Source organism: Scatophagus argus, chromosome 19 (assembly GCF_020382885.2).
Source record: "Scatophagus argus isolate fScaArg1 chromosome 19, fScaArg1.pri, whole genome shotgun sequence".
NCBI classification, from domain to species: Eukaryota; Metazoa; Chordata; class Actinopteri; family Scatophagidae; genus Scatophagus; species Scatophagus argus.
Genome location: NC_058511.1, coordinates 7313602 through 7328130, shown reverse-complemented (window position 1 = coordinate 7328130; position 14529 = coordinate 7313602). Strand labels below are relative to the sequence as shown.

Below are 14529 nucleotides of genomic sequence, written 5' to 3'. Positions count from 1 at the left end.
GAAAACGTATTCATCTCAGCAAGTCCTCATGGTGATTCTAAATTTGTATTCAATTTTAAACTTTATTTTTAACATGTAAAAAAAAAAAAACAAGATTAGTTCCTTTAAAAACTTGATTCAAGAGCTCTTTTCAGCTCAGGCAGATGCGCCACTCGCTTTGAGAAGAAACCTCTTGAGAGCTCTCAAAACAAGATGATTGTCCGACTTCAAATAAGTGAAATTAACTCATCTCAGCCGGAAGTGAGGGCTTGAAATAATGCAGGAGAGTCACAACACGCCGTTTAAAATGTCACCCGAAAGTAAGGAGCTTGCATAAATCAATCAGTCATATCAAATGAAGCGCAATCAATATCGATTGTTCAGAACAGTGTACAGAAGTGACAGGCTGTTTGGGCCAGAGAGTCATGTACCCAAGGTAACCTCACATCCTGACTCCACACCCCACTGACCTCTAGGTGCTGAATGGCCAAAGGCAAGAGGAGAGGACACAGGGTATTATAGTACTAACATAGCTGCTGTTGATAAAAACAACGACACACACGTCCTCAAATTGCAATCCCAAATTTTTATCTTTAAAACAAGAGTAACTTTATTATACTCAAGCGGCTACTGTTCATGTTTTTCCCTCTTATAGACACACCTCTCATAAATGCAAATAGGTTTATTCTATGCTCCTATGAGCTACGTTAATTATATTAAGAAACAAAAAACATTACATGAACATTCACACAAGTTCTTTCTTCCTAGCTGAGAAACCCTCACAGGTCTCTCTCTATTGCCGCTGGCTTGGATAAAACAACCCAACCCTCAGAGACAGTGGGATATAGAGAGCTCCAGCTCCACAGAGCAACAGCAGCCACAGGCTGAGGCAACTACCTTGCTGCATGAGAGCCCCAACTCCAAACCAGAAACTATTGAGCAGCGTAAAATTGTTTTCCACTACATCCGAGTCTGGGTTGCATGGATGCGGGTTGTACCACTCATAAGGGCTAAACCTATAAAAGGAGAGAGCACAGAGAAAAATTATCAGCACAAAGCAAAGAACAATGTGTTCCCTGGTGCAGCTCAAATAACATTAAAAGATACATTTGAGTGGGAACAAAGGGAATGTAAATGTGTAGGAATCCTGTGTTGTGGCCTCAGGGTTGGAGCTTACGCAGAGACCAAAGCAAATCATTCTGGCTTTCGCTGAGATCAACTTATTGGCATATTCAAATGCCATCAGTTTATTGTGAGAACAGATCAATAGGCTGGAATAACACTGTCACTGGTGATAATGTCCCAGAGCGTGATGATCTCTGGAGCTCATCTGGATTCACTGACTCAGGAGCCAGTATGCGATTCCCCCAGCAACTGCAGTCAAAGTTACTTTGCTGATGCCACATCCTCCTCATACCCTCAACATGGGACCGTTACTCTTTTTTTTTTCCTTCTGGTTTCCCAACAGCCATCTCTCTACTTCCACTCCCTATCTCCTTTTCTCACACTCCCTTCACACCTTCATCTCTATTCCCCATTCCCACCCTGACAAAATAACCCTCACCCCCCCACCATCGATTGCCTTGCTTCCCCTATGAACCTCCCCCTTTCACCTACAGCTGCCTGCCTCAACTGATTGTTAGTGTCTTCAGGTCATCTGTGGACATTTCTCATTTATTATCCTAAGCAAAAGTGGCACAGCATTAGCACAGGGTGATTGGGTTAGCGTTAAGCATCAGGATCTGATTGAGTTTGTGCTGAAGTGGGTGACGGAGGGAGCATTGCTTATGCAGAGCTGAGGGGCCCATCAGGTGAAGCGGTTTAGGAGCTTTTCCTCCAGCATGCTGCATGCTAATAAGCCTGTGTGCCGAGTCTTAAGAGTTCAGGCTGTGTAGAAATGTGATGCCATTTGTCAGCTGCACACTTTGGCAGGGACACAGGAACATGTATATGGATATAAATATATACATACATACATACACTGTGTTTACAAGACACAGAGCTGCATTTCACATTACCAAACCAGATGTAAAATGACCGTTGTTTTACATACAGCATTATTTGCCACAGAGACCACAAGACTGCCGTAGAGCTACATGCAGACGTGTCATTTGATCTTTGTTGTTGCTGCAGCGTAATTAACAATCTTATTTTACAAGCATCGTGACTGTGCAACATTTTTGTCATACTGTCAAATACTGTCTATGTCGTCCCCCTTGAGCTTCATCTACGTGGACGTGGTTGTGATGACACAATATAATTCTTCCTGTCAACCGCATCAGTATGCATGGTTTGCTGGAATGCCAATGAGCTCGGTCTCCTTGAAACCACAGACAACTGAAACTGCCTGTGGAGCTGTGCGATACGCAGTGTGCGCGCTCACACGTGTTGGTGTGTGCGTTGGGTTTTGTGACTGTGTGTGTCAAGCCTATGGTGCATGAAGGTTTGCGCATGTGCCTTTATAGCTGTGTGGGAGCGCACGTCCGAGGTATCAAATGTGCATTTGCATTGGCTCAATCAAATACATCTCAAAGACAAATGTTTTCTGTGATGACCTATTTATGTTCTTGTTAGACGTTACATATAATGCTGAGCTGCAGCCTGAGGCAAATGTGGATGACATTTGATATGCAACGTTGGTCAGGGAGCGTAAATCTGCGTAAAGCCACACAACACATATACTGATTAGATTGTGTTTGTCCCCCTCAGTGTCTACATGTGTCTTCTGTATGCACCAGACCCAATGACTCTTCTGTTTGACCTTTGCCTGCAGTCGGCCTGTATTCCTGCGGGCCGTGTTCTGCACACTGATCACCAGGAAGAAGGCAATGTGGAACATGCGGACGTAAGGTCACCTCCTCACACCGAGCACGAGGGACATGTCGAATTGCACACAGAATTCTAAGAAGATTCCTCCTCCCTCCTCTCTCTCTTTCTCCTCCTTCGCCCGTCCCTGGCCACAATAACACAACACACTCCGTCCATTAACTGTCTGTTGGATTCAATTACTCTGGCTGGCATTATAGATCTGCTGCCCTTCTTCTCTCGGGCCAAGTGAAGAGGCTGTGTCGGGGGTGTTAAAATCATAACACGTCTGGGACTTGGACCGCAAAACTGCAACGGCCTGTAATTACATGTAAATGAGTTATAATGCAGTTTAAAAATCATCATTCTTGCAGGTGGACATTTTCAGCAAGGGAAAGGTTTTGTGATTTGAGAATATCATTTGTTTTGTTAATAAAGAGAGGAATGAATTCAGCCAAAAACAGAGCTAGAAGAAACCACTGAGTGAAATGCACTTCTCTGGAGCTTGAAATGAGATAGTTTATTTAGTCAGGGGGAAAAAAAGCGTGTATGTGTGTGGGAAGCAGTTCAAAGACGTGAATCCCTAGAGAGATTGAGGTGTTTAGTGTTTTATTGTGCAAAACCAGGACTTCATAAGCTCCCTCCACTCACTCTATTTGCAGGGGATTAAAGAAAATAATATACTCTGCATTTGGGGAATTGACCAATCAATCTGTGGTTGTGCAATCAATACTACAATTATGAGAGAACCAGCTCAGCGAACTGTAGAAAACACTGTACTTCAAGTTTAAGCTCTGCTGAACATTTTTGGTCACATAGTGTGAGGACAAGCACTATTTATTGCCATGGTGTGCAACAAAGGCACAATGCATGCATGCATGCATGCAGACAAGAACATTAATAATTTAATAAATGTACCCAGGCCATTACATTACAAGCTGAGGAATATCAATATAATTGCATGCTAATCACTTACCCTGACCAGCCATGGAAACAAAAGGACTAAGGGTATAATTTGCATATTCTGAACTCACTTAGGTGACAGTTGCTGCTTTCTTCTTTTGTGATCATTTTGCCGGTAACATCTGATAAAGCGTGCATTAAACCCAAACCTCTCAGAATGAAAGCAGGCGAAGAGGAGCCCTGGGGTTAACACACTTTAATCTTTCTACATTGGTCATGCATCAAGGGGTTTTATTGGGGTGGGTTCTTCAAGAAATGTGTAGGAATTGTACTTGTGCAATGTCAGCATTGGACTTGTACATTTCTTACAGCTATTTAAGAGATATATAAAGGATTGCTGGTTTTACAGTTGCTGACACTTGCGCAAAGATTCCCGAAGTAGCAGATAATGAAATGTATTCCTTTTGGACTTTTCTTTCATTTTTTTTTTTTTCCATCAAAGCTAATTTTTCAGTGACTGAAAATGAAGCTTAAAAAAACAACCTACACCTCAGCTAACTAAAAGTCACAGTCACACGTTGATGGTTTTCAGTGAATGAATTCCCCTCTTCGGGTCCAGAGGGAGCAACTGCTGTGTGTTAGTGAAAGCAGGAAAACAGTTAGTGAAGAATGAAGTGGAGGAAGGAAGGAAGGAAGGAAGGAAGGAAGGAAGGGAAATGGAGGGTTGACATGTTACCTGGCTATGACAAACAGCACACAACTGACACCCAAGCAAGCCAGCAGAATATACATCCAGATATCGGGCGAGAGGGGATTGAGGAAAGAGAAGACCCCAGGGTTGGTGCCGTTGGGCTTGCGGTACAGGATACTTATCCCCAGCGTCATGAAGGGCTTTGAGAAGTCGATGACCTTCTCTCTGACGTAGGTGATGGCCAGAGGAGCAACCGCCAGGTCTGCTTTCTGTAAAGAGATAATAAGGGTGGAATGGGGTGGGGGGTGGGAGTGGAGTTAGGTGTTTGAGTCCACCAATAAAGGACACCCAATCGAATTAACATCTGATTTCTGTCAACAGCTGATGTAGTCGATATGTACAGGAGGAAGAGGCATGACAGAAGAAAGAAAACAGCTGGGGTCATTAGTTCAGCTCGATTAGCAGGTAGCACGCAGAGTTTTTCTAGAAATTACAGGTTGTATGTCTGATCCTTCTTATGAGGTGTCAGAGGAGACACTAAGGCAACAATTTTGGGATTAGATTAATCTCTCAAATTCACCCTGCGTCCTCTGAACATAAGAGTAGCGGTCTTTGGTGCTAAGCACTTGCTTCGAGTTTTTTTTTTTTTTTTGCATAACCCCTCTGAGAAATAAATTATTCATCAAACACAGACACCTTGTGTCTTTTCCATTTTCTGCCTATGTATTACTTTGTTACTGCTAAAAGTAATGCCTTACTTTTATAATTTTTCACTCCCAACACTGTTAGCCACCATAAGCAGTAGCTATGCTTTTAAATTAAGCAACGCTGTGTTTTGTTACTCAAGAATTCAATATTTGTGAGAGAAGGAATATGTTAGGTCCACTTGTCAATATTTACATTGTAATAATAGCAAAGAGTAAAAAAAATGAAAATTATGAAGCAGAGTGAGTTACCAGCATGTCTCAGCCACGACTGGGAGATTTCATTCCTGGTTAATATAAGCAAATGAACTAACTTTTTCCTTTGGTGGTAAATTCTACATTTTTTTTCTTTTTCGATCTTGTATGATGTAAGATCTTGGTGACAGATGACTCACGTGGTCCATGAGCTCCCGCACCATGCCATTCCATTGACCGGTGCTCTCATCCAGCGCACCGTACTTCCCATCTTCCACTAATCGCACCTCATAGCGGAAGCCCAGGATGCCAGAGAGCTCCCTTAGCAAGTCAATACAGTAGCCCTCGAAGCGATCGTTCCCATATAGAGGCTTGTCCGATTTCTTAAACATCACGTATGGCTCCTCCTGTACAGGGGAAATAAACTGGTGTAGAAGCACATCTGCCAGTGTTGTATTTGATAATAGGCTGTTTTGTTTTCTGCATGTATTTGTTGACTGGATGTGTTTTCACTGGTTCTGTGTCTACCAGAATTGTGGATACACGCAGGGATTTGTTAGCCAGAGAGTCTGTGATGTTGGATGTCTTGCTTTTGTGAGTCTCTGTCATATTCAGACCGCTGGGAGGATCCCATGTTCCAATCTGTTGAAACAATTCAGTGTCAGGTTTATATCACCTTGTGTTCTCTAACCATAGGAAAAACAATGCTTGAAGGCTTCCACACCCACACTTCCTTTATTTTTCTTTCAAGACTCAGAAGCCAGCATAAACTGTAACACACCTTTTCCAGCCCCTCCTCCTTCAGACTGATGACGTCCAGGTCAAAATCTGTCCTCAGTCCATTGGTCTTGTTGAAGAGAACACGTCCGGTCAAACCATCCCAGTGAGCCTGCAGACGGAGGCATTTAGCATAATAAACTAAAATCCTCAGCTCTCAGCACAGTCATTCCATTAACCTTAAGGTATCGTCTTTCTCAACAACATCAATCTAACCGCCAGCCATAAAACTTCTGTCCCAATTATGAATTCTGTCTGGCTCTCCCCTAGCTGTCTATCTCAACAAAATAACAAGAAACAATAAGGCAGCAAGGATAGAAGCAGGTTTGACAGGTAAGAGTTCATTATGCATGTGGTTCATTGTGCTTGAAGTTTCACTTCAAAGCCAGTGGATGAACAGACAGGCATGAAGAGTGATAGCAGACACAGGAGGGAGAGGAAGCGCCAGCAACTACAATGGCTCATTCTGAAAATTACCTGCAATGATACCATCCACAGAATGAAAGAGCTTTGTAGAACAAAGCAAATGGCTGACCCTGACGAGAGTTAAGGAGACACACAGAGGCTTTGATATAAACACTGGTGGAGGCACGAATGGAGAAAAGTGGGAGAAAGTGAGTGAAACATCACAAAAAACATGTAGTTACTGGGGATAATGCAGTGGTTACTAAGATTATCAAGAGAGAAAGATTGAGCAATAAAGTTGTTAAGGATGTTTATAGGGGCTTTATCATGATGATCACAGGAGAAAGACAATGTGTGACTAAGTTCACAGAAAGCGCTGAAATGGTTTACAAAGGAAACGCTTTCAAATGTATGATTGCATCAATCAATGTAACATGCCCAAGCTACAGCATCTGGCAGATCCCATAGTCCAGAGGTCAAGGCGGGGCGCACACTGATGTCCTTGTACCTCTTTGATGAGGCTGATGAAACGCCCCCCGAAGCGCCACGGCTTGTGGCGATTACACTGCAGAGAGCTGACGGTGATCTGTTGCGACTGCTGCACTGCCACCGCCACTACATGCACTGCGTCGTACATCAGCGCCGCATCCGTCTGGAAACAGGAGGGTTAATATCATTAGACATTTTTATAACACCTGCCAATGCATCTGTCCATATGACCTTTTAGTAAGTCCATTTGTTCACCTGCAGAGGGACATAAGAAACTGTGTGAAGTCTCGGGTGACTTGCCTTACTCTTTAGTCAGGACAAGAGAAGATAAATTAGGAGTAATGGCAGCAGTAAATGCCCTGCACAAATGGCACGGTGTCTCCGCCTGTTAGTAAAAATACCCGACCACTGTCTGAGGCAACGAGAAAGCTCCGCCAGGGAGAGTCTCTCGGTGGAAAGCTGGCCTGTCATCGTGAAGACTAATGGTTCATGATGGGTGTGTCTGTTCTCCAGAAAGTGGGAACGCAAAAAAGACACCAGTGCAGACTGGACTACTGAATGGCAGGCTTGGTGTAACATGCTAAGCACACAGTACAGCTGGGATACTACACTCATAAGCATGGACGATGGCCATCCATATAACCTCAGTAGTAAGTCATCAAAGGGAGTAAATGTTTGAGCTGAAATTTATCACAGTGTCATTCTGTGATTTATCTTTACTGCTCTGCCTGGCACACATGAATTCCTTTCACGCTGCCTGTCCTCACAGTTCAAGACACTCCACATTTACTCTGGTCAACACATTACAGCTCAGCTCAGATCCTCTTTCCATGGTCCCACACAGGCTGAAATACACTGCAGTGATCTTATTTGACAAGTCCTGGGTGACCAACCTGCGAGGCAGTATGAAAAATGACTCTGAGAGCACAAAGTATCTGCAGCTATATGGTCTTTGTGGATGTGCTGGGCTGTCAGAGAGAATGAACGGGGCTTCAGCGCAGCTAGGCGCACAGCAGGAGGCCACTGAGCTGCTCAGCTCATATGAGCTCCCTACGTTGTCTCTATATGTGCGGTGGAGCGTGCAGGGTCTGGGAGGGGCAAAAATTATGCTACATGTACCAATTTATCCAACTCATATTTATGTTGACAAGTCAATTACAGAAATAAATCAAACTTCCAACAGCATGAAAAGAAAAAAAATCAACATAGAGAGGAAGGGAGGGAGTTTATGTACGGTTGCCGTGGTGGGCAGTGTGTTTTTAGCTTGTCCCCCAGTTCTCCTGTGCTTTTGGAGTTGGTGACTGCTGATGTCAAAGGCAGCAGCAGATCAGAGGATGGGGAACCCATCTCGGCACTCTTTCATCCCCACTGCTGCCCTGAGAAAGGGAACAGTTAGTGCCATATCTGCTCTCCCAGAGTAGGCAGCGTAGGCAGAGTGTGTGTGTGTGTGTGTGTGTGTGTGTGTTAGTGTTGTGTTGTTAATGGCAAAATGCTGATTAGGAAAACAGTCTGCCATTCTGCTAATCTATTTCTTTAATAGTGGGGTTTTACACAAAGTCAATAACCAAAACCCATTTTCTCTAGTGAAGGGAAGGTTCATCACGTCCCATCATCCAATTATTGTCTTGCCAACTACATAAAAAGATATGCAGTTGGATTGAATGCAGCCTTATTTTATTTGTTTTGCAGATGTCTTTTCAAAAAGAGCCCAATTTGATTTTAGTTGTAGTTGTAGTAATAATAATCACATTGAGTTTCATTCTGCTTCAAACAGCACATCATACACTTTGAATTCATTTATTCAACAGATTCTTTGGAAACGATCAGACTGTGACACGGTGGGAATTCATGCAGTTCAGATAAAATGTGCCTTGTGCTAACTCCACTTTAGTTTTGCTTTTGAACTTATAACTTTCCTCCGACAACCTTGACTTTTTTCTTTCCTGACTCAATCAATATTACATCCCTATTCTTCCATCCATAAACTCTTTATTCATTTGCGGTCAAACTACAGCACACGTGGCATTTTCCAATAACTCTTATCTGTAAAAAAAAACCCAAAAACAAACAAACAAAAAAAAAAATTAATAACGACAATAGATTCACTAAAACTGACCAGACCAGTTCTGCTTGAAAGCTTATATTTATTTTACTTTACATACTGAATTATGCCTTAGTATCAAACGGTCTGCCCAGCATGTGCCCCTCCTCTGGCTTCATGTCAGCTGGGATCGGCTCCAGCTTCCCGCAGCACTCAAAAGGATAAGCAGCCATAGCTAATGGATGGATGGTTAGGATATTTTACCACACCATTCATAATTTTCACAATTTTCTAAATGACAGAGACCACTTTATGGTGATTTATTTGTGTGCAGTGTTGTGTGTTTCACTTAGAAAAAGCCTTATAACATTCTACAACGACAATTTTATGGAGTGATACACTGACAATATATACATGCTTTATCAGCAGTAGCGTAAAAAGTTTTTTTAATATGGGCACCTTTAGAGACAGGAATTTGTTTATTGTAACATAAAGATCGATCTGGCTACAAGATATGTCGCTTTATTTGAGAACAGAAATTTACTGGATGCTTTACATTATAAATACAGTTGTGTACACTGCTGTGTTGGCACCCTGAGAACTACTCCACTAAATCCCCCATCAGCCTTTTTGTTTGAATGATTTATGTCTTTCTATTAGCTTATTCTCTGTCATTTCTGGAAAAATTTCCTCCATCTTTTAACTTTTGATTGCCGTGATACATCAAATATTGTCAGGCTCAAATGATTTATATGGCAAAGATCATTTTCCTACTTGCCTTTGGAGCAGAACAATTCCTGAAAATCCCTTTGTGATGGAAACAAAAAGAGGCTGGCATCAAGCGGAAGACGAAGAGATCAAGGGGAGACAAAAACGTAAAATGATGCCTCATAGCTCTGGCAGATTGCATTCAATTTAAAAACAATCCAAGAGCCATCTTGATATTTATTTCAGAGCCAAGCACGGATCCCTCTGGGTTGTTTTAAGTGCTTTAAGTAAAACCATTTTCGAACCCCTTGGGTGCTCAGACAAAGGGGGGGACAGGGTTTCAGACGAAATGCCCAAAACCCTTGCTGTCTTGTCATTCTTACCTCTCTCACTCTCAGACCAACACCCACACGACAATTTGAAATCACACAGTCCCCTTCTGCTTCAATTAAAGTATCAGTCCAGCTACTGTTTTACTTAATTTAGTGACTCACATTTTTGCCACTTTCCAGCCCTTGATGTCTCATTTCACTGTTACATTTTTCCTCTCTCATACACGATACACGAGGAACACACAAATACGCACACAGGCAGAAACAGATCAGCATGACATGTGTACACCACACGTGAAAACAGAAACCCAATCAGACATAGTGACGAACCTCAGCTTGCAAGCTTCCCAGAGGCATGCCTCATTTGTTGTAGTTGCAGACGGTCTCCTCATTTAGAACAGGTGAACGGCAGGCTCTACTGAGCTGCCTGCTGAGGGTATGTCTATGTATGTGTTTACACAAATATATATCTTTTTCCCCACTGCATCAGTATTCACACCAGCTCTCCACCTGTGCATAATTCCATAATTTCTAAGATAATGTTGCAGCCTGAAAAATGACATCTCCCTTTCTTGTCTCACATCTTCAGTTCAACCAGTCAACACCCCAGAATTCCTCTTAAAACACACACACTTGATGGACATTTACTGCAACTGTTTGTGTACAGTGAAACTCTGCTGTTTATACATATCATATACATCTGATTAGCCCTAATGAGATTAGCACTGACCTGTTATTCAACATGCATCGCTTGGCTGCAGCTGTCAGGCACAGGGCACCAACACACACTCAAGACACATACACACAGTGTATGTGCACTGCCATCAGCATCAGAGTCACAGTGTCAGCGGGAGAGAGAGAGGCTTGTTGTTTTCTTGAAGCTGAAGTCACTCTGCCCTCAGATCACAGACAGGCCCATGGGGTTTGATTTGATAGTAGACAGAAATTATTCATTCCATTCCATAGTTTATATGGATTTGTGCTCCTTCACTGCACAGTCGCACAGTCACAAACATGTGAGTCACAATTTCTACTGTCAGATAAATTACTGAATTTCTACAATTTGTGATTTTTAGCAATTAAATTTTCACTAGCCGAGTAGAATTTTCTGTAAACAAGAGTCTGAGCTATGATATACAAATTCAATCCATCTTTCAAATCTCACACACCCCCCACTTACTGAGACACGGTTTCATCCATTTGTTTTATCTGCCAAGCTTAAATTCTCATGAGTAGCACGGACACTGGTGGGAAATGTCTGTGCATAATTAGTGACGGAGAAAAACTGCCTCCCAAACAGCAGCAAGTTGGTGAGCAAACCACACAGACAAAAGAGTACACTGACAATATATGAGGCTCTGTAGCACTTCCAATCATGTCACTAACAATAAGGATTCTTGTCGAGCGTTAGACGACAAGATAGATACCACTCTCATATCTGCCCCGTCAACAGCAGCCGGTTGGTTTAGCTTAGTAAAATTGCTGGAAACAGCTAACCAGGATTTGTTCATCGGTAACAAAAATACAACAGATTGTGGTTTTATTGTGGGTAGTGTGCTGGTTAACTTATATATATATATATTATATATATTTTTGGCACCGGTGTGTTAGCCTACATGAGTACGCTGGTGTTGCAAACAGAGTCAGGGCATCGAGAATTGTCCAAACTTTCACTTCTGGTACAAAAATGAAGGGACATCACAGTTGAGAAACACTAAAATGTGATTTATGGGGCATATTATGGCTGTTTCAGGCCTCCTAGCAGAGAGGGGAATGCAGGCAGCTGTCTGATCATTTTGGTGGGGGAAAAAAACCCCTGGGTGGCTGCAGCTCAGTGTAGTGCCATCTTTCTCCCTGTCTCTTGCTTTTCCACTCTGTCTCTCTTGGTCCCTTTCTTTCTGACCGCCTATTTTCTGCCCCCGTCCCTACACAATCCCTCCGCCCTTCACTTCTATCTCTTCCTCCCTTTCATCCCTTTTGTCTTTCTTCCAGTGTCTTCCCCCTGCCTTCTCCCGGCTGCTCTCTACAGCATTTCACCGAGCCGTGCGTGAGTGTTGCCCAGATTGTGGGTATACGGGGGGGCTTTGCCAGTGTCGTTACTGTCATTTTTCCTCTTTTTCTTTGTGCGTTGGAGGTTTAATCCCTTTCTCACATTGCACTTCCACATGCTGAGGCAACAGAGTAGAGTTGCAGCATTTCTTTTTTTAAAATGAGGTTTTTGTCACAGGGAAGTAAGACTGGCTTCTTTTGACTAGGACCCCTGGGTAAAAGGTCCATTGATGGTGCTGGATTTATGTGAAAGCACATTCATGGTTTTATTGTAGATTTAAGCACACTTTAAAGGGGGATAAAAGACTGCACTGCAGAGTTTTTTAGTTTAAAAGAAAGGATCCTGTGGGAGTCTTGAGAGAGTGAGCAGAACTCTGTTTGATCTATGTCTATATACAATGATTCAGCATTGATATGGTGCTATTAAAGTAGCCTTATCAAAAACTGACAGATTACTGAATGTTTAAAAACCCTAACTCTGACCCTACACTGTACTTATTTCATCGTGTAAATGCTGCCTTTCTGTTTGAATTGTCATTACTTGACATGGAGCCTTTACATAATTCCAAAATGTTGCACCGCCAGGTTTCTACAGAAGCCGAGAATGGACAAACCAAACAGTAGCTCTAGATATGGCTTTTTGTATAGCAGAGGGGTGAGATAAGGAGTGTTCAGTTGGCTACAATCTGCAACCGCACCCTATATGCTGCTAAATCCTATGCAGTGGACCTTTAAGAGATTAGCAGTATTATTGCAACTCATCCTGAGGGGGGACCATAAATGCCAACTTCACTCAAAACAACAAATACCAACTGACTAGTGACACTAGAGTCAAAGAATCACAAAAAAACAGTAGAATTCCTCCTTTGGGGACCATGAATACATATACAAAATGTCATGGCAAACTGTCCAGTTAGTTGTTGAGACATTTCAGTCTGGACCAAAGTGGTGGACCGACTGACTAACAGGCCTTCAGTGACACTCCTGAAGCCATGGTAAGTGTAATGCTAAAATGTCAGAGATTGTTGTAGTAAGTAACTGCACACAAGAATGACCATATATGATATGTGCCTACCACTTCATTGAATCTGACTAAAGAGGTTGTGAGTGCACCACTGAGCTGTGGTGTCCCACCAGACCTTTCAGGCAACAGCATGCTGTTGGCAGCACCGTCCACTTCAGAGTCCACCCTAATTAGCACCATGCTGCCTATCTGATTAAATAGCTGTTTAACATGATGGTCTTTTCTCATATTTAATCAGCCTCCAGCTAAGCTTAGCTAAAAAGGCTTGTAGGTGCCCAATCTACAGATATTTTACTCCCCTTAGTTCATCAGCTACGCTTTCCAAAATTTCCAGAATAACAAAGCTTTTATGATTCCAACCACTTGAAAACAAGCCAAGATATCGTGATTAAATTGTGGGTTACTTAAAAGCTGGGCTTCACTGGCGACAACCACAAAGTCAAGAGCTGGACTCCACCGAGTAGAAGAGGAGAGGAGGGTTTGTTGGAGAGAAACAGTCCTGCGCATTTTGCCACCATCTGGTGGACTCTGTGGCCAGACAGAGGGAGAGGGAAGATGCAGGCACTAAGGGAGGTGGGGGAGGCAACACTTGATTCATAGCGTAAACAGCACAGACAGTGTTAATTACATCTGGGTCGCTGCTAAACTGTGGGTATTTTGCAGGGGTCTCTCCAGAGTACCAGTGTAGGAAGATGCTATCAGTTTCAAAATAGGTACAACAACATCTTTGTTTTTCTTGTACACTGATACTACATTAATCATCTCATCTCATTCATTATGTATAATAACCCCTATCCCATTATGTCACTGGATTAATAATACTTAACATTAACATGTGAGGGGAACTGTAATGTTGTAGCAGGTTGAGGTGTAATTTAACACAATATATAACTGGGTTGTCATCTTTTATTTGGTCATCATTCAAGTTTTCTCTGCAATTTTCTCTCCGCAAAGCAGCTACTAACTCTAACTGTGAAATATGTCCCATAGAGTGTAAATTACAATTTTCTATCTTAAATGTAGTGGAGTATAGATATAAAATAACCTGAACTGGAAATATTTAGATCTGTGCATGAAACTGTACTTGAGTAAAATTCATTTTTACCACTGATAATGCGTGATTGTGCATCTGATTCTGTGTCTACACGACGTGTGAAACTATAGACTCTACACCCTAGCCCACGTGTGTACAGTATGTACTGCATTCTTGTACATGCATGTTTCCACTTAATTACACGGTATATTTACACTATATACATGCAGTGTATGCTTGTGTGTGTGTAGGTGGGTAAGCTAGGCTCTCAAATGATGATAACTTGAAGAGAGATCCCGAGGCCAGGCAATATCCCTGAGCACAAGTGTGACCATGACACACACAGCTTCTGCTGCCTGCACCTGCCTCCAGGGGTGGACTGTATTATAGTGAT

At 42.5% G+C, this 14529-nt stretch overlaps 1 protein-coding gene across 4 annotated transcripts in view; it reads right to left on the bottom strand.

Moving 5' to 3' along the window:
- Nucleotides 1-14529, bottom strand: part of LOC124050600 (glutamate receptor ionotropic, kainate 2-like) — a 60791-nt gene that overhangs the window by 11204 nt on the left and 35058 nt on the right. For all 4 annotated transcript variants that reach the window (XM_046373312.1, XM_046373311.1, XM_046373309.1 and 1 more), the window contains 6 exons: nucleotides 6968-7111; nucleotides 6059-6166; nucleotides 5806-5919; nucleotides 5478-5684; nucleotides 4424-4647; nucleotides 877-995 (listed from right to left, as the gene is read on the bottom strand). In XM_046373312.1, coding sequence (XP_046229268.1) covers nucleotides 877-995; nucleotides 4424-4647; nucleotides 5478-5684; nucleotides 5806-5919; nucleotides 6059-6166; nucleotides 6968-7111 — 916 coding nt within the window. The remainder of the gene's footprint in view (nucleotides 1-876; nucleotides 996-4423; nucleotides 4648-5477; nucleotides 5685-5805; nucleotides 5920-6058; nucleotides 6167-6967; nucleotides 7112-14529) is intronic.